General features: G+C 41.0%; 1 protein-coding gene across 5 annotated transcripts in view; it reads left to right on the top strand.

Annotated features, from left to right (window-relative positions):
• Positions 1–25,394, top strand: part of LOC131686301 (uncharacterized) — a 398,471-nt gene that overhangs the window by 293,018 nt on the left and 80,059 nt on the right. For 3 of the 5 annotated variants that reach the window (XM_058970539.1, XM_058970538.1, XM_058970541.1), the window contains 7 exons: positions 34–291; positions 356–1,509; positions 1,969–2,060; positions 2,123–2,365; positions 2,482–3,081; positions 20,676–21,018; positions 21,317–21,709. In XM_058970539.1, coding sequence (XP_058826522.1) covers positions 34–291; positions 356–1,509; positions 1,969–2,060; positions 2,123–2,365; positions 2,482–3,081; positions 20,676–21,018; positions 21,317–21,709 — 3,083 coding nt within the window. The remainder of the gene's footprint in view (positions 1–33; positions 292–355; positions 1,510–1,968; positions 2,061–2,122; positions 2,366–2,481; positions 3,082–20,675; positions 21,019–21,316; positions 21,710–25,394) is intronic. The other 2 variants (XM_058970542.1, XM_058970540.1) reach the window with 2 other exon arrangements.

Genomic DNA, 25,394 nt, shown 5'->3' with positions numbered 1-25,394 from the left:
GTCAGCTCTTTAACACTGTTTTTCTCGTTACAGGACCCCAACGCTGGCCGATTAGCGGCTGCTGCCGGTATGCCCAACTTTGCCCAGCCAATGGACACCGTGTTTGTGAAGAAGGTTCATCCGAATTCACCGGCATTCCTTGCCGGACTGCAGGAAGGTGACCGGTTGCTTGCAGTGAATGGCATTTCGGTGGCTAGCCTCCCCTACGCCCAGGTTGTGGCCACGATTCAGCAAACCCCGAAAACTCTGACGCTGCAGGTTGTACCCAAGAACTACGATCTGCTGCAAACGGTGAGTGTCCCTCTTTTTATCATGACCCAGTCATCGAAACTAACGAACGTTTTTTTTGATTCAGTATTTCAGCGAAACGGCCTACAATCCGGAGACGAACCAGCGACCTCAACCGCAACAGCTCTTCCTTCCGAAGGCGGCCTCAACGCCAAACTCGCGAACGGCTGGAGTCAAACGAGTACTGACCGACGTACAGGAAAAGCAGGAATCTCTCTACAGCACGCTTCAGGAAATTGTTGGAAACGCGGCAGTCCCCACATCGGCAGCAGCCACATCAAACGCAAATAAAGCAATCTACGCGGAAGTTTCCAAGGTTCGATCACCACCGGTAGCAGCTGAAGCTCCCAGCAACCTTCCAATGCCTGTGCTACAACAGCGCTCCAATAACCCACTGGTTTTCGATTTTGATCCAATCAAGCAGCAGCAATATCTCGCCCAGCAGCAACATCAACAGCAGTTGCAGCAGCAACAACAAAAATATCTGCAGCAAGGAAAGGATAACGATTCGATCAGTTCGTACGATTCGGTGAAATCTACTGCTACCCTCTCGGCCAACGACGTCCTGATGGGCGGCGGCGATAGTGCAATAATGTCCCGGCAGCGGAAAATTTTCGAAAAGAAGGAAGAATTTCTACTGTATCCACACTCGGCTCTGCAGCGGGAATTCTATGGACGACCAAAGCGGTTAGAAAAACCTGTCTGGCCACCGCCAGCCGGTACCACCAATCAACCACAACAACTTATGCCTGTGATAACCGCTGCTACCAACGAGCAAGATTCCTTAGCAACAAAACCAACGAAAGCATCCTTCGGCACGCAAACGACAAAAGCCGCTGCAGCAACAATTGCCGCTAATTCAAGTAACCCGGCTAACAGTCGAGAGCAGCGTACGACCCATCTGTCAACTATTCGTGAACAGTTCTTTAGCGGAATTAACGGAACCGGCAGTGTTCCCCAGCAGCCACAACACCCGTCAGAGTTGGGCTTTACTGTATCTCCTAAATCGGCACCTCCATCGTTAACCATACAACGGGAGCAACAGCAGCAGCAGTTGCTACTACAGCAACAGAATCAGCTCAGTGGTTCACAATCTGCGCTTCCATTGTCCCCGCAAAGTATGCACGTTGTTTCCGAGAAAGCCAAACTATTTGAATCCGGCAGGCCACTGTCTCCGGATGGGATTGATCGAGCTGAACTGTACAAAAGTGAGCTTAGCAGGTGAGTTGAATGGATTAAATGGATTCCACTCGTCAGTAACTGACACCAACTTACTGCCAGTTAGACGACATATCCAAACTAACACCAAATTGGCGTCAGTTAGACATTAAATCCAAACAGTTCGCACAACATGTGTGAACGCCTTAAGCAACTGGCTGGTACCGTGTGATGTCTCGGTTAGGCAAGCACAGAAGCTGGCAAGAGTTCGGTTCTCTATACTCGTCACCGACCCAGAGTTTCTGTGCTTGACTAACCGAGACATCACTCGGTGCCAGCCGTCTGACAGCAAGTTGGTGCCAGTTACTGACGAGTGGAACAAGAAACATTCAAATCCAACTTCTTTAAGTTAGGTTTTGTGCCCTTAAGTGCAAATTGGCGCATTCATTTTTTCCTTTAGGAAAAAAATTAAAATGCATGCATTTAACAGTTTTCTAACAACTGAATTGTATTTATTTTTAGAATGAACACTAAACAAGTAGTGCCAAACGTTGCCGTGCGACGGAAAGAGTTCGAGCGTAAAGCGGAAAGCACTGGATGGAGAAGATCTACCGGTAAGTTCCTTGTCCGTTTTTAATTCCACTCGAACCATCTAACACAAATTTACTAATTTTAGAAGAAAAACCACGCTCCATCAGTTCCGATTCCGATAGCCGCCGAACACCGGTCCGGGTGAGATCTCTTTCGGTCGAATCCAGTTCGATCAAGGACCCAACGCTGCTGTACAATGACAGCGTCACCAGCAGTGATGATCAGCAGCTGGTGATTGGCTCTGGACCATCACCGGGGTCGTGCACTTTGCTGCGTCAGCGTCCGGTGCGGGAAAATTCCTACCGAAATGCGCTCCGTAGCTCGACAGGTATGTGACATTTTAGCATCTTAAAACCTCCGGTCCTACCACAAACCATTCTCTCATCTGTGCACCCATATATTGTTCTTTGTATCTATCTATCCGTTACCGGAAAAAAACAACAGCCTTTTGGCTACAAGGACCAGCCACATCGGGATCATTTGTACCGCCACCGTCAGCCTTGAGTCCTCCTCCTGTTCCTGCTCCTCCTCCTCCGGCATCAGCACCGGCCAGTACTACCCACGGTCCTGCATCCTTTCCCTTTACCAATTCCAAATCACCACCGGCGCCATCGACCTCGCTAACGCTCGGTATAGCACCGGTTGCTCCGGCACGTACCTATGCGGCAACGCATCGGTTGCATCCCCTCACGGAGGAACAGTTTCGGCTGAGGATGTTGCACCGAAATCAAACGATCGTAGAGGTTCATAGTCAACCTAGCTCGGGAATTGGTGGTGCCCTTAGCATCGCTAACAGTAGTAACAGTAGCAGCATCAGCGACGATGGTGGTGGTGGTGGTGATGGCGATGTCGATATGATGTCGTCAGTTCCTTCCTTTTCTTCCTCCCCCGTGATGATTTCCCCTTCGATTACAACCGGCGGCACTAGCACATCAGTAGCACCGGTGGCGATGGCTGCTTCCGGTAGTGGTCCTCCGGTGAATGCTGCTGCTGCAGCTCCTTCTACGGCGGCAGTCCGACCGACGACGTTGAATTTGTGTTCAGGTTGTGTTTTCGTTTTTGTTTTTCCTGTTTTGAAGGAGCGGTTTTCTTTTATTTGTGTACTAATATTTTATAAATTTTGATTGCGAAAGTTACTAATATTGCATTCATTTCTAGTGCCATAACAATTGACTAACGCTAACGGATGTTGTAACATCGTAAGGTGTCCTGAGGTTTCGGAAAATAATCAGTTTTCTGGCACAGAAACGCCACGTATGGAACAAGCAATGCCGAAAGGAATTTCGAACTCAAGTTGCACTGCCCTGAATCTGGAAAATAAGATGAATTAAATATAAGAACCATACAATCGATGGATCAAATAACTATAAAATCAAAGTATAGAGGAAAATTGAAGAGATACATAGGTATACATTGTATAGTGTACAATATATTAAAGAATCAAAGAAAACAAAAATACCGATGTGTAAAAACCCGAATAATAGAATTTGCAAAGAAAATGGGGTCTACAGAACCAAGAAAACAATAGAAATATAACAGAATTTTCTGAAAACCAAAAATCCCCCTGAAACAAATAGTTAAAGATTAAAAATATGTATTTACCAAAGGTTGAAAGGTCTAAAAAAAACAAAGCGCCGAAAAGCCACAAGCTAAAGAACCTCATATGCAAAAACATATACAGAGAAGCAAAGAACCAGTTGTCCCAATTAATGACGGCGATGGGAAATGCTAGCTTGATTGGAAATTCTAACTTGAAATTTTCAAACTTGATAGCAATTTAATTGTAATGATCAAGAAATCTAACAGTATTACAGCCATTCGTTGCAGAATTAGGCGTTCTGTTTCGACGTACTTCGTCAGTGTACCAAATATGCATTGGAAATGTGTTGGCAAAGCTTGTAGGCATCCTTAATCTTAGTGAGCTGAGTTCACGCTGTTGTGAAAATCTAGCAAAATCGCAAAAATGTTAGGGCACCAGCGGCTGCTCGTTCAGTGAACCGATTAATGGATTAATAACCCCAATTGAAATCGTCAACCACATGAAAGGGGAATGGCTCAAGAGGAGCTTCCAGTCACTCTCCGGATAGCTGAAAAGAAATTCGTTTGAATACTACTCATTGCATCTAAAGTTAGAAACAGATTTCCCTCTACAAGAAACTCCATAATGGACCTTACTGTACCAGTACCTTTAATCAGTAATCTTCGAGTACCGAACCCTACTCTTCCCAGAATTAAAGAACCTACAAAAGTATTTATCACTGTGACAGTAGCCAAATGGTTAGCAGATGAATTCCAGACGATGCCGACAAAATTTCCGCGTCGAACAGTAAAAAACGCACGGAAATTTTTGGATCAACTTCAATCATCAAACCACGTCAGAGACGACGAAATCATGGTTCCCTTCGATGTCCCAGCATTATTCCCCAACGTTCCAGAATTAAAAGAATTCATCAATCTTCTGGAAGAGTGATTACTTCAACAAAGCAACGACAGCGGATTGAAATCAAGGTTCGGTGTTGTCTGAAGCTGGCGCTGCTTCGCATGGACGAGAACTACTTCATGTTTAGAGACAATTTCTATAAAGAAACGAAAGGAGGATCAATGGAGAGGTCACTGTCGCCGTTTTTATACGAATTATTGATAGTAATCATTGAGAAAAAAAATGTACGGCTACGTCGACGATACATTCAGCACCAGCAAACGTAAGAAGACAGCATCATTAAAATCAATCAACATTAACAGAGATATTCGTTTTACAGTTGAACAGAAACAATATGGAAAGCTCTCCTTTTTAGACGTTCTCGTTATTAGCGAAATAAACAATTCTGAATGCTAAATCTACTGAAAACCAACAAATACCAGACGAGTTATATCCAGCACATCAAACCATTCTCACCAACACAAAATGGCAGAATTTCATTACATGATCAACTGAATGGAGCTTCTCCCGTTTGGCGACCAAGGTCGGACGAAGGAGTTAGGATATATCTTCGAAATGGAGTGATTGAATGGCTACAATGAGACCAGCATCTAAAGAATCGTCGACAACAGCAACAGAATCGAAACTACAAAATCCTCGAGCATACCGCGTCGTTTCACGCAAGAACTAAGGAGGATTTCAGTAGAATATGATGAGACTATTACAACAGAACTTCGCCCGGAAAAAAGGAAATTTGGTATAGATCTCGTCTTCACCAGCGGAAATATCCAACTTAAAACAAGGCTAGCATCGATTTAAGACTCGATCGAAGAATTAAACAGATCAGCAATCTACAAAATAATATGTCCCCACTGTAACAAAATATATAATAGACCGGCACAAAAATTTTCTTTTTGGAATACCACTCAATCGAATGGTAATTGGCTCCAGAAGCCAAATTGAAAGACAAACTTGTTCGGTTGCTTCTAGTTTGCTCACAAGAATTTTTAAGTTTGTGCGTTAAAATATCTGAAATATTAGCAATGGAAACAATATTTTAAATAAAAAAGGCCAGTATCGTAGGTATCCTTAAATGCTCAGATGTATGTTGAGAGATCAACATTGTAGAAGACTGCAAATTGATCCTACTTTGTCGTAAAAAGATATTCCGATATAATTTTATATGCTCTCACTCTTTCTCGCACATGCTTAGAATAGGACATTTTCAAAAACATTTTTGATCTTCGAAGTTAAATAAATTTGTCCGGTAACCTCCAATTATTATGCGACTTTCAACAAAATTGTTCGTTATTAAAAAAGCTACACTATCTGAAGTTTTGATGTGTGCCGAGTAACTGGGAGTGCTTATTGAATTTTCATTTTTTATTTCTGATTTTTCATATTGGGTAAGATGCCTATTTTCACAATAGGGGACCCTACCAATTAATTGATTACTCGGCCTAAAATCGTTGGAATGCTTCGTTGCTTAGAACCAAGATAATAACACTAATACCCTGGAAACGGTGCAATATTCGTGTTTGAACGCAAGGAAATATTCGTGTTTGAACGCTCCTATTGTCGAAACTTCTAAACTCTTGTGAGTGAGCTAGAGCTATAGGGAAAAGCTCATATTTGGCACTTGAATAAAAGACGTAAAACAACAACGAGGAGGCGTCAACGATGCTTACTTATTCATTGCTTTTCTTTTTTCGACGAATCAGCTACTGCGAGAAGGTAGTCATAATGCTTTCATAGATCGTTGCACTATATTCGAATTCCATGAGTGTTAGGCGCAATCGCTACCGCTCAGTTAGACTTAGACTAATTTATAGTCCCTATGTTTGAGTAATCCCGGCAAACGACTGGATCACAGCTTTACTTGCGAGGAGCCGTCGCTTCCGATTGAGTTGGTGGTCAACCCATCTGGCAGAACCTCAGCGGTTTTATGTCGTTTCAGTTCGTTGAGCTCCGCATCACACTGGCTTCGCCATTTGCACTAGAGCAGTTAATGTAGATGCTCAGTAGCACAGTTTTTTGCCAAAATCGTGCGATCTATAGCTTTATCTACGATATTTAAGAAGTTATGTCTAACAAAAGTTTTAACCCTTCCGGCACTCGCGCTAGTGCACTGAGTGCACGCTGCTCTGAAAATCTAGCGAAACCGTCTTAGGGCACCAGCGGCTGCTCGTTCAGTGGGCCATAAGCGCGACTTACGAAGGGTTAAGGGATCATTCACAAGTAGCAGCCTATAGCTTCCAGTGTACTATAAATAGACATTTTTGGTCGCAAAGAGCTTAACATTTCTGAAGACTTCATTTCTTTAATTCGTTTATTTGACACGGTTCAGAGCAGTAGTTTAACGGAGTCGTGGACCTTTGATATGTTTAAAATATGTAGAAAAATAAATAAAAGAAAATATTATTGATTATGTTTTGGATCTCGTGCACACAACAAGCTATTGCGCGCGGAGACCTTCTTTCGTGCTGGGGAAACGTTTGTCTGCTCGCCTACTCCGTCATGGGGGTCATTTAAATCTCCCGTGTATTTTATGTCAAAAACTTCATCGTTATCGCTGTCTTGTTGCCTGTGTTGCCCTACGGCTGGCTATTTAGGGACCATTCAGAAATTACGTAATGCAAAAATTATCGAAAATTGGCTCCTCCCTCCCCCCATGTAACAAATTTTCACAATTTTTTTCCTCCCCCTCCCCTATTACGTAACAATTTTTTTAAAAACATGTTTCGTAACGTTCTAGATTATTCTTCCTCCCCCTATGTCACAACATGTCCTATTTTGCCAGGGGGTATGGCAGGGCTCCTCTAAAAGTGTTACGTAATTATGAATGTTCCCTTACGTTGTCCCATTTGTGAATAGCGCCCACGGACCTCGAGTGCTCTTAAGATGACCCCGTCAACAGTTTTTAAAATGTTCTAACTATTGGGAGGAACGCTGAGTGTATCCTCTTTGGAGGATCAGAAATATTGAGTCCTTTGAAAATCCTGTCAACAATTCCGGAAAATTTTAATAATTCTACTGCCGGTTGAATTTCAAAGGAAGTCGGGATTTTATTATTTCTAGTTGAGGTATTTCGTTTAGATTCTAAATTTCCAAAAAAAAAAAAAAGAAAGCTACTGACTTGATTTTCGAGCCAGAGTTTGTTGGCCCCCGGGTTCCATTTTTCTATTGAAAAAGGGATTTGAGCCTTTTCACTTGGTAGTTTGGGGTAAGGGTCCTCCCGGATCCTTGAGGTAAACCAAATGTTGTACCTTCGTGCGTTCTGTCGGAGTTAGACTCGTTTGAAGATGAAGCGTTTATACTTCTTCAAATGTCGCTTAATTTTATCCTCGCGTAATTTTCATGAGGATTTTCTCCACATAGTAAACATTTTACAGTACCTTCATTAGGCAATCCATGAGACGTTTCTGATCAGCTGATTATCTCTTCTTTTGAGAAACTCCACGAAGTTCCGTCCGGAAATCTTTAAAATTGATTCTGATGAAAATTTACTCGTTTCACCGACATGGAAGACTATACATTTTCCACAGCCAATGAGACCATTTAGGCTCAAGAGTACATGGAAGTTTTTGCATGCATTTTATTCAGCAAAACAATCTAAGAAAGAGTTACAGGAAATAAATACTTCTGGACGAAAAAAATATACAAAAAGTTGAGATCACAAAAAACCCATTTTGTCAAAAAAAAACCTCTAGAGAAAGGACGCTAAAGAGATGATACTGAGAGTTCGAAAGGCGCTAGTGTCTGCTGTGAAGGAGATCGAAATGACAACGCTAGGGGCTAATGTAGCTGATGTGAATTGGCATGGGCTAAGGCTACCGTTTTTAGATGAAGCTGGTTGGAGTTTAGAACGCGGCAATTTCCATGACACCGAAGAGAGCAAGAACCTCGCTGGGAGATGCAGGACCAGGTGGGCCAAAAAGGCAGCTCCTTGCAGAAGATAAAGATGCTACTCAACAGAGAGATAGCTGGAGTTCCACTGTGAAGGAAGGCAAAGAAAGCAGCAAAAGCGGAAGAAGAAGAGAAAGGTGGAGCAGAAGAGGTAAAAGTACCTCCTGGTCGTCAGAAGGCGCCAAAGGAAGAACCCGTGCTCGCCAACCATAATGACGCGACGACGTATGCAGCGCTTCTCAAGAAGGTCAGATATGATCCGGAGTTGAGTGAAAACGTTGTAGAATCAGACGTACCGAAAAGGTGCTTTTAGAGTTGAAGGAGCATCCCACGCAAGGGCGGATCCAGAAGAAAAATTTCGGCGGGGGCCTGAAATTTTTATTTTGAAATAAACGTTGTACAAAACCGAATACGTAATAATCTAATTTAATGAAAATCAGTGGGTTCGGTTTAAGATGATTTTGAGTTTGAAATAAAATTAAAATTGAAATTAATTATAAATAAATTCATGGGGGGGTGGTTATGACCCCAGGACCCTCTCCCTGGATCCGCTCGTGATCTCACGATTAACAGCTCGACTGTGAGAGTGATTATGCGAAAATCACTGAACGAAGAGGAAGAAGTTAAAGCCTTAAGCCTGGAAACGCTGTTTGTGTGCAAAGACCTGGATGATATCATGACGACAGATGAGTTGAGAGGAGTGCTGAAGGCACAGTGCAACGTGGACGAAGTGAACATAACTATCCGATTAAATAAGAATGATTCGTCTACCGGCCACGACACCGTTCCGTCAGGATGAGTTGAGAGCATTTATTGTGTGCGCATTCACACGTTCCGTACGTCAAAACGCTTAGAACGTCACACGTTCTGTTGACGTGCTGTACCGGTGACGGAAGACTGACGAATCGTGTAAATGACACTTAAATTCCGAAGTTCTTCTTAACCGTCCATTTCTAAAATTTCTCTAAACCATCCTTTAAAAGTGTAGATTCCTTCTCTTCCCTTTTTAATATAGTTTTTTTAACGGGAAAGAAAGGAATTTGACTGATATCAGTAGAATATAACGCGACTATAACAAAGACACTTCGCTCGGAAATGAGGAAATTTGATAAAGATCTCAACAGCAGCAGAAATAACCAACTCAAGGCAAGGTTAGGATCCACTAAAGACTCGATCGAGAATTTAAACAAATCAGGAATCTATAACATAAGATTCAAACAAGACATCACAGAAACAATAATGGCCAAAATAGTCGCTGTTCCTTACACCGCATCACTTCAAGCTAAAAGTAGCAAAATTATGTTTGCAACGAGAACCATCTATGATATCTGCATTCTGCGACGCATCTTTAATCTCCGGAAACTGGATGTAGCTGAAAATATAGAAATACATAAATAAGACAAACTGCTCAATAGGGACCATGGCATCGGATATTCGTGGCTTTGGCTAGCTGAAAAGTTTTAATAAACACGCATAGCTTACTCTACCTATTTCATATGAAACTACTGTAGCTGCTATTATAGTTTCCTTTAAAAGTGAACCAACACGGACCCCCAACTACGGGTAGTTTTCATTTTGTTTACCGATCTAGTGTTGAACAGTGTTAAGCTCCAATGAGCGCAGCGCCTCAATTGCGCTGAGACTAGTCGTGACAATTCGTGACAGTGACAGTTCGACATTGTAGCCAGAGCTAGGTTCTGCAAGCCCCATCGATTCCTATCAATGTAGAGCATTTTTAGGTAGTAAACGTTCTGGTACTTACTTGTGAGTAGCTGAGGAATCTTCTGCGAACGTAGGCGATCTACGATTCCACGAGTCAGTTCTTGCATTAACGTGTACAGGGTCCGGCACTCGAAGTGTAACCAACTTCAGACCGTTCGCGCATCTATCGCACTGGTATATCAGTTGTCTATTAAATATCTGAACCACTGTTCGGAGCATTGTTTGCAAGAGTGCAAATCGTATTGCAAAAAGTGAAGCCAAAAGAAGTGATCCACGATTGAACTCAAACGTAAAAGTGAGATTGCTTTATAATTGGCGGAAAAAACCATAACCAGTGAATGTTCGTGAGCTCAAACACCTTAATGTGAATAAGGTTTCTGTTTATCGCACCGTAATTCGTTACAATAAAACTGGTAGCATCGCAAAACGCCATGCAGGTGGTCATCAAACAATTGCAACCTCACGAGCTGGTTCGACAAGTGAAGAAGCGGCTTGAGCGAAATACACGAAGAATCAAATGACTAAAGTACTGAAAATATCCAACCACGACATCCGACGTATGTTGAAAAAAGAGCTCAAGGTCAAACCTTAGAAGGTCTAAAAAGCCTATAATCTCACACAGAAGCAATTTGCAAACTCCCAAACGATAGGATTTACTTAACCGACCATTCATACGAAAAAATTAAGTTAACGGTTAGCCACTAGGAGGCAGCACCCGCTACAAATAATGGTTTGGGCCGCTGTAACCGCAGATGGGCGCTCTCCAATTGTTTTCATCAAAAAGTTGAATTTTAATGTTTCGTGTTCCACTCGTCAGTAACTGACACTAACTTGCTGTCAGTTAGGCGATGTATCAAACTACCACTAAATTGGCGTGTATGAACGTCAAAATGAATGCGACATATTATATGGAAAGTATTCTGGATGCATCTTTTGAAGCCGTGGGCAGACACATTTCAGTCGCAGAGCATGGTGGATGCTTCAACGAGACTCGGAATTGCCTCATAAATCGCGACTGAACCAAGAATGGCTGAAAGCCATCATTCCGAACTTCATTACTACCAGACAAAGGCTCTAGAATTTACCAGACACGAATCCAGCTCTGGACCATTTTAGAGAGCAAGATCCGTTTTCAAAAAAACACAGTAGCCTCGAGACGCTGAAGAAAGCCGTGAGTGGGCCAAAATATTGACAGGTCACATTCGAGCAGCTCGCGATTCGTTTTCTGATCGACTCAAGACCCTAGCCAAGGTAAAAGGCGGTCATATCGAACAAAAGTGAGTTGATAATGAATTTTTGATTATTTTACAACACATTCTGACCAGAAGCTTAAACACACCGCTCGTTCATAGCAAAGCAAAGCCTCGCTACGTTATTTCTACATGCTAATAACAGAAAAATCTCAAAGCCCCACGGTAAGCGACATGAGCGAACCAAAAAATAAAGTTCGCACACTAAGAGATAATATTGTCGTGATCAACTTTACACAAACTCGAAGAAGACCTACAGTGCGTGAGATGGAATATTCGTCAAAGGTGAAAATGAACCTTGACCTTACGTAAGTGACACACCTACAACTACATCATACAAATAATTACGTTGATAACGTTCAATATGCTATTCGATGCAGAATTCTTTTGTATGATGAACATCATGGAACACGACATCGAATACAACAACATTAAAGTCAAGATCTCCGTATATGAAATTCATGTTGGAAAACGGAGAATCCGTTACGAATGACACCTGGACAACTTTTCCCCGACATTCCCAACGGGGTTCAGCTACACCAACCTATTCCATCTTCCTTGAGCTTTGAATGCAAATCTGCTCAAGGTATCACTGGCATTCATGGTAAACCATGCGCCAAAACTGCTAAGAAAAATGGATCTACTACTACACACACTGACAAACAGCGTTCCCATACTAAACCACAAACAGCCGGTCAAACGATAATCATCGATAACCCTAAGCCAACGTCCAGTACACCCAACGAAGGAATAGCCGAAAAAGAAGACGGACACATAAGGGTCACCCCGAAACACAAAAAAGCATAAAAAACCAATCAACATTGAGAACCCGGGACATCAAAACAAACACAACTCTAGTGACAACGACATGGACGTACACGAGTCCAAAGGAGAGGGCGGAAAGAACAACTAACAAGCAGCAAATGGTAAAGGGAGAAATGGCATTAACGAGTCGCCCCCAAGAAAAATCACGCGCAACAGCTAGCAGGGTGCCCAAGATAGACGATCGTAATAAGTTTTTTGAATTGAATCCCTTGCCTGTCTTTGCCAGGAGACATGCTGGTGAACTTGAGTGATTCGTAGTCATGCTTCCTAAGCTCGACCCTCAAAAAATTATGCAACTCTTCCAATTCTTTGGTTCTCAAGTTTTTCTTTGTGCGTAGTAGTGCTTTCGCTCTGTACAATTTTGAACCGGTGGCACATTTGTGTACGGAAATAACAAGCCGATTTAAAAGTTGCAAGTGAATACTTTAAGTTGTGCGGTTGTCATATGTTGTCCCTAACTTCTAACAGATAACATTGCTACACTCAAACTCTATCAGAGAGGTATCAGTATTTTGGAAACATCAAAATTACTCGAACCTATAAATATAAACCGTACAACTCATTCCACCGTCAGTCGTGTTGAAGTAGAAAGCACGTCGAATTACTAAATGTTTTCAGCTGCTTTAATGCATTTGTAAGCTCCTGTGAAGTAGCACATTTTGGACTCTTCACTCTCATCGCTGGATGATGGACTCTTGGCGCTGGCCTCGAACTTCTGTACTATGCACTCTGGTCTCTGAACCATGGGCTCTGGTATCTGGGGTCTTGATCCTTCACTTTGGAATCTGAACTCTAGATTCTGGAGTCTGAACTTTGGGCTTTGCAACGGTGGAAACTGATAAGCTACTGAAGAGTCACCACAATACTCGCTCGGTGAAAAGAGCGAGGAACACACTGGGGGTGGTTCGTCCCAAGAGAATGAAAATGGACCCGGAGCTGAAGAAACTGAGAGAGAACGTCGTTGAAACAAGGCTCAGTCAAGAAGCTTCTGAAGTTAAATAAGAAGCTTTCCATGAAGAGCTCAACCTACCGCAACCTCGTTTCTAAATCCGAACGCGAAGCGAACGGAAGGGCTCTGTCACAAAAAGCCGCGGTCGAGTGCAACAGTCTGGAAGGCATTTATATTCAAATTTAGTATTACGCAATGAATCTGAATGATTCACCAACATGTACATTCGTGAACCACATCTACCACCTAACCATACAAGCAACAAGGGACCACTAATCAATAGAGAAGAAAATATTGATATACTATCTCTCTCTCACAATGATGCTCATAATTATGCTGCCTTGTAAGGATACGTGCATGTGCAAGTATGTGTGGTTCACTTCTCCGATTCTTTGTCTACTTACTTCGGTGTCCATAGCCGCACTTCAACCGGTTATATAGAGAAGGCTAGCATCATACCGTACTGTTTTGAGTTTCATTCGGATAGAATTCAAATGAATAGTGAACGCGCTCTGCTTGCGAGGGTCGCCGAAATGGAACGCAAGACAAGTTGGTCGGCCTTTCCGAATAGGTTCACGTCTTGGTACGCTTCCATATTAGCACCAATTGTGAGTAGACTAGTTACACAGTGAGCTAGCAACGGAAGTTAAGGAGCAATAACACACACGAACAATACGATGTCGTAGAAACTCGAGATATCGTTGTCACCGTCAATGATTTCCTGGTTTAAGTGGATGAGACCTAATTGGCTCATGAAAACGGATATCGGGATCGGGAGAAATACCACCGCCAAGGAACTCTCAGCACTAGATAAATAGAAACGAGTAGCGTCAAGAAAGATGAGAACCCATGCAAAGGTTGTTATACAGAGATGTAAACCATTGTGGTCGGCACCTCCGCATTAGTTCGCTTCTCAACAGGTGACGATATTTGCACCAGACCTAAGGGGATCAGTTATATCATGAAGGTTGGACAGGAAGCTAGCAAAGGCAGCAAAGGAATAAAACAGGAACGATTGACACAAAATTTCAAAGAGCAAGAGGACCTTCCCTACTGCAGTAATACCTAACGGTGGCCCCGCTGCGAAAAGTATTGGGAGAAACAAGAGGTTTAGTCCGTAGGCTTAACTACTACCAACCACTGCAGTAAGATAGCCTTTAATAAAAGGCGAAGAAATATATCTTTTGGCGATCCAACAAACAGGTCCGTCGCATACGGTTGGTCGGGTTGTCCCACTTCAAGTAGGGTTTATAGTATCGACCCTTTTTGGTGAGATCCGGTTCCTCGATGCTGTATCCTTCAGTATAGCTAAAACCCGGTACTGGCAAGTTTCTGTCAAAAAAAAAACAAAAACACTAGAGCCTGTAAGATGTTAAAAAATATACTTTTATTGGTAAGCTTTTATATGCTTCAGTCTACCTTCTAATCTCGCCCAGAGCCGAAGCAAAAAAAAAAATACTCTGTTATAGCTATCAATAAACCATTCAATCAATTTCTACTTCTTTGTTGCTTATTCACTACACAAACAGTACAGTATCGTTACCCGGCTGAGCAGTGAAATCAGAAAACCACAAAAGTGAAACGTTTCTCTACTACGACAATTTCGATTGCGACTGACTTTAAATATATTCGTATTAGACCAAATGTGCGCTTGGTGGCACTGTTCCTAAAGGAGATCACCGCGATAATCCGCTACATCGGGGGCATAATAAATAACACGTAATAACACAAAGCCCAGCCGGTTCTGCACTAAGTTGACTATTTGGTTAAAATGTTGAGCCATTTAAGATTTTTGCTGTTCCTGGAATCGCTGGTCTCAAATGACTAAGACCAATAGGTGTTTTCTGGGACTGTTCTGTTTGTCGGCCGCTCAAGAGAAAAATGTAGTTTTTAGAAGGAATCTCATCTGTCTGTAGTTTTTCGGAACAGTAACGGGTGTCCTTGGAAGAGGTTTACTTTTCCGGAGCAAAGAGAGATTCTTCGGGCGCTGTTTGTATACTACGCATGGTAAGAGATCATTTGAACTCTTCCCACAATAGGTACACTTTTCAGCATTCCCAATACAAGTAATATTAATGACGCACTTGTCACACCGGGCCTTATTGCTACAATGGCCCATTTACTACAATTAATACAATGCACGATGCTTGGTACAATTAACCGAACAAGCAGACTAACGCACTGTCAGATTCGACCCGGTGACCACACCGTCGATCTTAACTTTGTGGGCAGGCTTGTAGATGCGGTAGTCCGTAATAAAATACTCGAAGGCTTCGATGACGAATTTTGTTCGACATTTATTTTAGGTTCTTTTTCAGCAGAGTTCAGTTATGTGCGGGCCTAGAATCCGTCGCAAATTACAACTTTAAGAATACGAAGGAAGAGAGAATAATTATGTGAGTTTTTACGTCTGTGCACAGCTCACCTGGATTCGATTTCAAACCCACGCATATGGATGATGGACTCTTGGCGCTGGCCTCGAATTTCTGTACTATGCACTCTGGACTCTCAACCATGGGCTCTGGTAGCAGGGGTCTTGATGCTTCACTATGGACTCTGAACTTTAGGATTTGCGCTCGGGTCTCTGGTTTCTGGACTGTTGGCTCTCTCCTCGGGACTCTGGACTTTGGATTCTGGTCTCTGGGCTCAGAACTTGGGACAATATTTTTGGTTAATGACTCCGGTTTCTGGACTCTGAACTTTGGTCTCAGGATTCTCGTCTCTGGACTCTGAGCTCTAGATTCTGGACTTTGAACTCGGGATACTGCACTCTTCACGCTGGGTTCTATACTCTGGACTCTCGCCTCGAGATTCTGTGTAATGGACTCTGGATTCTGGCCTCTGTGTTCTGGGCTTTGTGCTCTGGAGTCTGAACTCTTGTCTCAGTATTTTGGGTTTAGTACTTCGAACTCTGGATTCTGGTCTCAGAGCTCTGGACTCTGTCCACAGTAAGTTGAGCTGAGGACTCTGAGCTCTGGACTCTGGACCCAGGATTCTCGACTCTGTTCTCTGCATTCTGAACTCTGCATTCTTAACTCTGGATTCTGAGCTCTCGCCTAGGGATTCTGTGCTATAGACACTGGACTGTAGACTGTGGTCTCTGACCAATGGGCTCTGTGGACTCTGGACTATGCGCTCTGCACTCCAGACTCTGGGCTCTCTTCTCGGGACTTTTGGTTCTGGTCGCTGTGCTATGGAATCTAAACTCTGGATTATCGAATCTGAACTCTAGATTATGGACTCTGAGCTCTGGAATCTGGACTCTAAACTCTGGTCTCACTACTTTGGGTTAGGGGTTCTGGACTTTGGGCTCTGGCTTTTGTGCTGAGGACTCGGGATTCACTATTTGGGGATAAGAAATCTAGCCTCTGGTTTCTGGTCTCTGGCAGCTGAACTCTGAACTCGGCTCTTAACTCTGCACTCGGAACTCTGGATTCTGGACTTTGGGTTCTCTTCTCTGGACTTTGGATTCTGGTCTCTGGGCTCTGAACCCTGGTCTCAGGATTCTCGTCTCTGGACTCTGATCTCTAGATTCTGGACTTTGAACTCGGGATACTGCACTCTTCACGCTGGGTTTTGTACTCTGGACTCTGGCCTCGAGATTCTGTGATCTGGATTCTGGCCTCTGTGCCCTGGAGTCTGAACTCTTGTCTCAGTATTTTGGGTTGAGTACTTCGAACTCTGGATTCTGGTCTTAGAGCTCTGGACTCTGGCCACAGTAAGTTGGGTTGAGGACTCTGGGTTCTGAACTCTGGACCCAGGATTCGCAACTCTGTTCTCTGCACTCTGAACTCTGCATTCTTAACTCTGGATTCCGAGCTCTCGCCTAGAGATTTTGTGCTATAAACTCTGGACTGTAGACTGTGGTCGCTGAGCTATGGGCTCTGGGGCTTGATTCGGGACTTTGGACTCTGAACTGTGTACCCTGGACTCTGGGTTCAGGTCGCTGGACTATGGAATCTAAACTCTGGATTATCGAATCTGAACTTTGGATTCTGGACTCTGAGCTCTCGAATCTGGACTCTAAACTCTGGTTACACTGTTTTGGGTTAGGGGCTCTGGACTTTAGCCTTTCTGCTCTGGATTATGTGCTGAGGACTCTGGGCTCAGTATTTTCAGATAAGAACTCTAGACTCTGGTTTCTGGTCTCTGGGCTCCGGACTCTAGGTTTTGGTTTTTGGGCTCTGGCACCTGAACTCTGGGCTCTAAACTCTGCACTCGGAATTCTGGATTCTGGACTCAGAGCTCTGTCTTCGGCACTCTGGGCTCTGATCGCTGCGCCGTGGATTCTGGGCTCTGCATTCTCGATACTGAACTCTGGATTCTAGACTCGCTTCAGTATTTTGGGTTAAGGACTCGCGACTCTAGATTCTGGTCATTCTCCTCGGGACTCTGGACACTGGGCTCAGGTATCTGGGGTCTTGATCTTTCACTCTGGAATCTGAACTCCAGACTCTGGACTTTGAACTTTAGACTCTGCATTCGGGTGTCTGGATTCTGCACTGTGGGCTCTCTCCTCGGGACTCTGGATTCTGGTCTCTGGGCTCTGAACTCGGGATACTGGGCTCAGTGTTTTGGGTTGAGGACTCTGGTCTCTGGACTCTGAGCTCGGGTCTCAGGCTGCTCGTCTCTGGACTCTGAGCTCTAGATTCTGGACTTGGAACTATGGGTTCTGCACTCTTCACGCTGGGTTCTGTACTCTCGCCTCAGTATTTTGAGTTGAGTTCTTCGGGCCCTGTATGCTGGTCTCAGAGCTCTGGACTCTGGCCACAGTAATTTGGGTTGAGGACTCTGGGCTCTGGACCCAGGATTCTCGACTGTTCTCTGCATTCTGAGCTCTGGACTCTGTATTCTTAACTCTGGATAGACACTGGACTGTAGATTGTGGTCTCTGACCAATGGGCTCTGTGGACTCTGTGCTCTAAACTCTGGACTATGCACTCTGCACTCTGAGCTCTCTTCTCGGGACTCTGGGTTCTGGTCGCTGGGCTATGGAATCTAAACTTTGGATTATCGAATCTGAACTCTGGATTCTGGACTCTGGAATCTGGACTCTAAACTCTGGTCTTACTATTTTTGGTTAGTGGCTCTGAACTTTAGGCTCTGTGCTCTGGATTATGAGCTGAGGACTCTGGGCTCAGTACTTTGGGATATGAACTCTAGACTCTGATTTCTGGTCTCTGGATTCTGGACTCTAGGTTTTGGTTTCTGGGCTCTGGCACCTGAACTCTGAACTTTGGACTTTGAACTCAGCGTTCTGGACTCTGAACTCTGCACTCGGAAATCTGGATTCTGGACTCTGAGCTCTGTCTTCGAAACTCTGGGTTCTGATCGCTGCACCATGGACTTTGGGCTCTGCATTCTCGACACTGAACTCTGGATTCTGGACTCTAGACTCGCGTCAGTATTTTGGGTTAAGGACTCTGGATTCTGGTCTCTCTTCTCGGGACTTTGGATTCTGGTTTCTCTCCTCGGGACTCTGGACTCTGTGCTATGGAATCTGGAGTCTGGATTCTCTACTCGGGATTCTGGGTTCTGGTCTCTGGGCTATGGACCCTGAATAAAAATACACCGAAAAAAAAATTCTGTTTGGACAAGGAAGTTTTTTTAAATAACTTTTTTTTCCTTGAAAGTGCCCAACTTGAATTTATACGGTAAGGGTACATAATTACCTATCTTGAAACAAAATTTCATTCAAATCAAAGATGGGGTTTATTTTGTAAATCGACTTCAAATTTTCAAAATCGATTTTTTTCAGTGTAGGATTCGATGAAAAATTCAAAAATTTGACTAATTTTGTTAAAATCACTCCTAAAACATGTTTTTGTAGGATTTGTCATTTTTAGACTACAGCCGTTAGAAAAAAATCGGTACAAAAAAGTTTGACCCTTTTCAAAAGACAGTCTAGATCATTTTTGGAAAAACAAAGAATGCAAAGTGGATTTTTGTGACAATGTCTTCATGTACAGAAAGTTTCATTAAAATCTGAGAGGGTGCTGCTAACTCTGAATACGATTTAGCACGAAATTCGTCATAGCGACAGTCTCATACAAATATTTAAGCGTTTCCTTGTTTGTAGCATGAGCCGCTTTTTATCATTAAGCTATGCCACGACAAAAAAAACGGCTCATGCTACAAACAAGGAAACGCTTAAATATTTGTATGAGATTGTCACTACTCTGGGCTCTAAACTCGGAATTCTGGATTCTGGACTCAAAGCTCTGTCTTCGAAATTCTGGGTTCTGATTGCAGCACTGTGGATTTTGGATTCTGCATTCTCGACACTAAACTCTGGATTCTGGACTCTAGACTCGCCTCAGTATTTTGGGTTAAGGACTCGTGACTCTGGATTCTGGTCTCTCTCCTCGGGACTTAGGACACTGGGCTATGGAATCTGGAGTCTGGATTCTCTCCTCGGGATTCTGGGTTCGGGTCTCTGGGATATGGACCCTGAATAAAAATACACTGAAAAAAAAATCAGTTTGAACAAGGAAATGTTTTTTTCGAATAATTTTTTTTCCTTGAAAGTGCCCAACTTGAATTATTGACGGTAGGTAGGGAACATAATTACGTATTTTGGAACAAAATTTCATCCAAATTAAAAATGGTTTTTTTGTAAATCGACTTTAAATTCTTAAAATCGATTTTTTTTCAGTGTAGGAGTGTAGGATGAAGAATTTTTTCAATATTTGTATTCAAAAATTTGACTAATTTTGTGAAAATCACTCCTAAAACATTTTTTGTAGGATTTGTCATTGTTAGACTATAGACGTTTGAAAAAAAAATTGGTAAAAAAAAGACAGTCTAGATCATTTTTGGAAAATCAAAATATGCAAAGTCGCTTTTTGTGACAAAGTCTTCATGTACAGTGACAGTCTCATACCAATGTTTAAGCGTTTCCTTCTTTGTAGCATGGGCCGCTTTTTATCATGAAGCTATGCCACGATAAAAACGGCTCATGCTACAAAGAAGGAAATGCTTAAACATTTGCATGAGACTGTCAATACACAATCATGAAAAAATAATTAGATTTGGCAATTTGGTTATTACGGCAAATACGATCAGGGGCCATGAGAATGAGTTTAATTTTTGAATAATTATTATGCTAATTACTGCTTTGGTTGGGTGTCAGTGTGTCATCCCTATTTAGTTTTTAATCTGCACGTTGTATCGTCCGTAACACTTTTTCTAACCATTAAAGTTTATATAATCTCGAAAGCTTTGGTCCACCGACAGTCGACGGGGTGTCTTCTAAAAGCCATAAATTATTCCATTTTCGGCAGTTTTTGGTTTTCAATTTCCTCGGGCACCTCATCCATCAACCGAACGTAACACACTTAACAATCAGTTTTTGTCTGGAATGCATTTATAAAATAAAATTAAAAAAAAAATCTATCGCCAGTCTCTCTCTTTCTAACAGCGCTTTATTTTGATTGCTCAAAACAAAACCGACTTACTCACACGCGCAGGCTTTCCGCTTGCTCCAAAATACTAGCCTTGAATAATCGATTTCAATTTTATTTTCTCGCCTCGCCACCATCGCCGTCACCGTCATCACGCGCTACAGATTCCAGCCAAGTTGTGCTTCGCCAGAAACAGCAGAAACAACAGCAGCAGCAGAAAAACGCAACGCTAACCATCGAAGAGGATGAACGAAAAACCCGCCGGATATCGTACCTGCGGGCCACGGCACACGATAACATGTTCCAGATGGAGTCGGACCCCTCGGACAGTAGCCCCATGTCGTTGCCGGCCGATACGCCCGACACCGAACCGGAAGCGATCTGTGACCAACAACCGCAGCACCAACAACAGCAACAGCAGCTTCAGCAGTCGCAGTCCATCGCCGGTGGTGATCCGCCACCGGTTGGTCAACTACACCACCAGCAAGTGCCACAGCAACTGAAAAGGTAAGAAGCGGAACGTTTCCTTATTTCGTCACGTCTCGTTACAACTATTGCTGAAAGATTGCCCCGCCGTCCCGCGCGCGGTGTGTGGGTGAAGGATACAAAGAACCGTGGCAATCTTGATTCAGCTATCGGTTTTGAGCCGCTCGTTCTAATTAGCAATATTTCTCCACCGTTCGTTTCAAAATGCGCCGATTGAAACACCTTCCCTTCCTCGCGGCTGAAACATGCATCAAAACAAACATCGCGTCGATTGCTTGCGGAATGCAACAAAAAAAACACAACAAACGGAAACTATCAGCGCGTATCGTCCCTGGCGGCGTCCGCGTTTAACCGGCGACATTCAGCCGCTGCGAAGGCTGTTCGATGAATCACCGCCGATTATCAATCTGCCGCCGATTCTCGAACAGCCTGCGACCCCCACGTGTGGTGGTGGATCGGTTATGGATCTATCCAAGCTTCCCTCCGCATCCATAACGGATAGCGATGGCGAAGGGGAATCGATCGCCGGGACACCTAGTCCTGTTCCGAGAGCGAAAGCGACTGCGCTGGCACTGCAAAAGCGCTCATCCTCGCTGACGACGGCGACTACGCTGACGGATCAGCTGCGGGGGAGCAGCCTGGGGAATCTGCATGTGATCACCACTACGTCCGCTTCCGGTGTCGTCACGAGGAGTTACTTCTTCGCCCAAAGGTTGGCTGGATGTTGTTTTTTGGTGTTTTGATGTTGATGTTGCTTGGCAACCGTCGATTGATTGATGAATGTTGATGTTTGTGTTGTACGTTCGACAGACAGCGGCGGCGGTCAAATGTTTTAAATCTAGCACGTGCAATGTTTTGTGTAATAATTTCATATATTAGTTGAATTAGGAAAGGTTCTTACAGCCGTGGTTGAAGAAATCGGTTCCGCATATAAATGAAAGCTTGAGTTACCGGTTGGTAAGCAAAGTTCTGCAATTTGTTTCAATAGGCAGGGGAAGTTAACCTCACTTTTTATTCGATTGAGTACAAACGATTGCACTCTCATTTCGATGGAATGGAACAGCCTACTATGATGGATGGAGAAATGCTTTGGATTTGTGGCCAACAGTGAGGCACTTTATTCAATGTTACGAGAATGCCTACTTTGTTTTTATTATCTACGTGTCGTTTGGATGATGGACTTTTTTCTCTCGTTAAGGGTATATTAAAGAATTGAAACATTTGACCATCGTTAAAATCTGTTGACGTATGCCAACCTATTTTCGCCTAAATTAGTCAACGTTAGTTCTAGTGCTCGCTAACACTTAATTTGCGTTGTTGTTATACCCGCTGCATTTTTCTAACTGATCGATGTGGTTTTCTATTTATTAAGCTATTTTTGCATCAAATCGATTACAAATCACGGTCTTTTCACAGTATTAATTGTCACCGTTTTAACCCGATTATCTCCCCCTTAATTTTACGAAGGACATTGAAAAATATTCAAAAAGAAATATTGCACTTATGTTGAACTTTGGTCGGTTTGATTTCCGTCATATTCTGCTACTGGGCGAGAGAGCAACAATCAACACGTTTCCATAGCTCAGTATAAAGCTGAAATCTGATGCTAACTGAGTTCACAGAGAGCCAACACTTTATGTTTAATACTCTCAAGCCTGTGCAGTATCCTGCGACATTGGAAGATTTTTAACTGATTTACAAAATTTGAAATGTTTTGAGTCCGTTTGTCCAACTTTTTAACCCTGTTAATACAGGAACCTGATGAGTTATTTAGATAAGTTAGAAATTCGGATTTCCGCTGAGATGCTAATTTTTGGCAATATATTTCGGTCATTCTTTCTATTGCCCATTGGACACGTTCTTGCAAACCTTGAATATGAGAGTATCAAGATTCTTGAAATTGCCGTTTAAGGTCGCTTATTATTTTTATCTGATAGTTAGACCCCGACACAATTAAATGGAAAAAATTAGCGATCTGATAGAAATGTAACCTACGAATGACTTTAAAAAAATGTCATTAATTAATTTTTTTACAATTCTGTACAAATACTATTAAATTCTGTACAACAAATTCCGTAAAATTTGTAAAATGTTTAAAAATTCTGTAAATTTTGCAGTTTTACAGGATTTTTTAAATTCTGTATTATTTTGTAAAATTGCAATTTTTTAAAAGTATGTAAAATTATGTAAAAAAATTTACATACTTTTAAAAAAACTGCAATTTTACAAAATAGTACAGAATTTAAAAAATCCTGAAAAACTGCTAAATTTACAGAATTTTTAAACATTTTACAAATTTTAATTTATTTTTAAATTCTAAATAATTCTTAAATTTCTTTTGAAGATTTTTTAAAATTTCTAAAATTCTGCAGTACCCTGTAAAATTTTGCAAAAATTTGCAAAATTCTTAAAAAATTATGTGTAATTCGTGTAAGAACCGTAAAAAAAATCAATGCGCAAAAAAAATTCTTGGGCCGAATTTGAGCGAAATTTTGGCGAAATCTCGAAATTGGACCATTTTAACACGTGCCCTAAAGCAGTTGAATTTTTATCTGTGAAACATTATCAAAGTAATAGAAAATTTTTGAATTTTTGATTTTTAGTGTTCGAGCACACTACGAATGGATTCGATCACTGTGAAAGGTAGGAATTTTCATCTAAAACGTATGTAAAAATACATAAAATTTGAATCGCTTTGGAGCACACGTGACAATGGTCCAAATTTGAGATTTTGCAATATGTTGGAGATTGAGATTTCACATTCCAAAAGTTTGAAATTTAAAAAATTGAAAGCTTGAAATTTCAAATGCGTTACGCACTCAGGTTTTTTTTACGCGGTTTTCATTTACGCGGTCTCTATCCCCCGAGTGAAAAAACCTGAGTGTGTTTCAAAAATTTGAAGATCGAGATTTAAAATTCCAAAATTTTGAAATTTCAAGCATTTGAAATTTGAAGTTTCGAAATCTTTAAATTTCAGTAGCTTGAAATTTCGAAAATTTGAAATTTCAACTTTTTAAATTCCAAAAATTTGAAATTTCAATGATTTGAAATTTCCAAAACTTTAAAATTCAAATTTTAAAAAATTTGAAATTTCGAAGATTTTAAATATCAAAACATTGAAATTGCAATATTTTGAAATCTTAAGAGTTCAAAAATTTGGAATACGAAATTTCAAAAATTTTGAATTTAAAGTTTGAAAAATTTGAAATTTCAAGATTTTGAAATTCCAAAAATTTTAAATTCCAAATATTTGAAATTTCAAAATTCCTAAATTACAAAAATTTGAAATTTGGGATTTCAAATTCCCAAAATTTAAAAGTTTAAAAATTTGATATTTCAAAAGTTTGAAATTTCGAAAATTTGAAGTCTAAAATTTCAAAAACTTGAAGATTGAAATTTCAATAAATTGAAATTTAAAAAATTTTGCATTAAAAGGTTCAAAAATTTGGAATTTGAAAATTAAGAGATTTGAAATTGATTTTTGAAATTTCAAAAATTTAGGATGTCAAATTTTTAAGTTACAAGAATTTGAAATTTTTTGGAATTTGAAGCAATAAAAACAAAAATTCAAAATTTCTTAAAATTTAAATTTTAAAAATTTCAAATTTCATGAATTTGAAATTTTTCGATGATGTGAAATTTTAAAAATTTCAATTTTCGAAATTTAAAAAAACTGAAATTTGGCATTTTTTAAAATTCGAAAACTTTAAATTCCAAAAAATTGAAATTCCAAATGTTTAAAATTTCGGAAATTTGAAATTTCAAAATTTTTTAATTAAAAATTTCTAATATTTGAAATTTCAATATTTTGAAATTTAAAAAATTTGGGATTTGAAAATTAAAAGATTTAAAATTTAAAAAACGCGAAATTTTCAAAATTACATATTTTAAAAATTCGGAATTTTAAATTCCAAAAATTTGAAAAAAAGCGGAAATTCAACATTTCAAAAATTTTAAATTTCAACTTTCATTAATTTGAAATTTTTCGATGATTTGAAATTTAAAAAAATTGAATTTTCGAAATTTCAAAAATCTGAAATTTGGCATTTTCTAAAATTTGTAATTTTAAAATTTTATATTCCAAAAAAAGTAAATTCTAAATGTTTAAAATTTCGGAAATTTGAAATTTCAAAAATCTCAAAATAAAAATTTCTAATATTTGAAATTTCAATATTTTGAAATTTCAAAAATTTGGGATTTGAAAATGAAGGTTTAAAATTTTAAAAACGCGAAATTTTCAAAAAAAATTATTTAAAAAATTCGGAATTTTAAATTCCAAAAATTTGAAAAAAAAAAAACGAAAATTCAAAATTTCTAAAATTTAAATTCCCAAAAATTTCAAATTTCATGAATTTGAAATTTTTTGATGATTTGAAATTTTAAAAATTTGAATTCTC

Source organism: Topomyia yanbarensis, chromosome 1 (genome assembly GCF_030247195.1).
Source record: "Topomyia yanbarensis strain Yona2022 chromosome 1, ASM3024719v1, whole genome shotgun sequence".
In the NCBI taxonomy this organism is placed as follows: Eukaryota; Metazoa; Arthropoda; class Insecta; order Diptera; family Culicidae; genus Topomyia; species Topomyia yanbarensis.
Note: the sequence above shows the minus strand (reverse complement) of the source record. Positions and strands in the feature narration are given on the sequence as shown.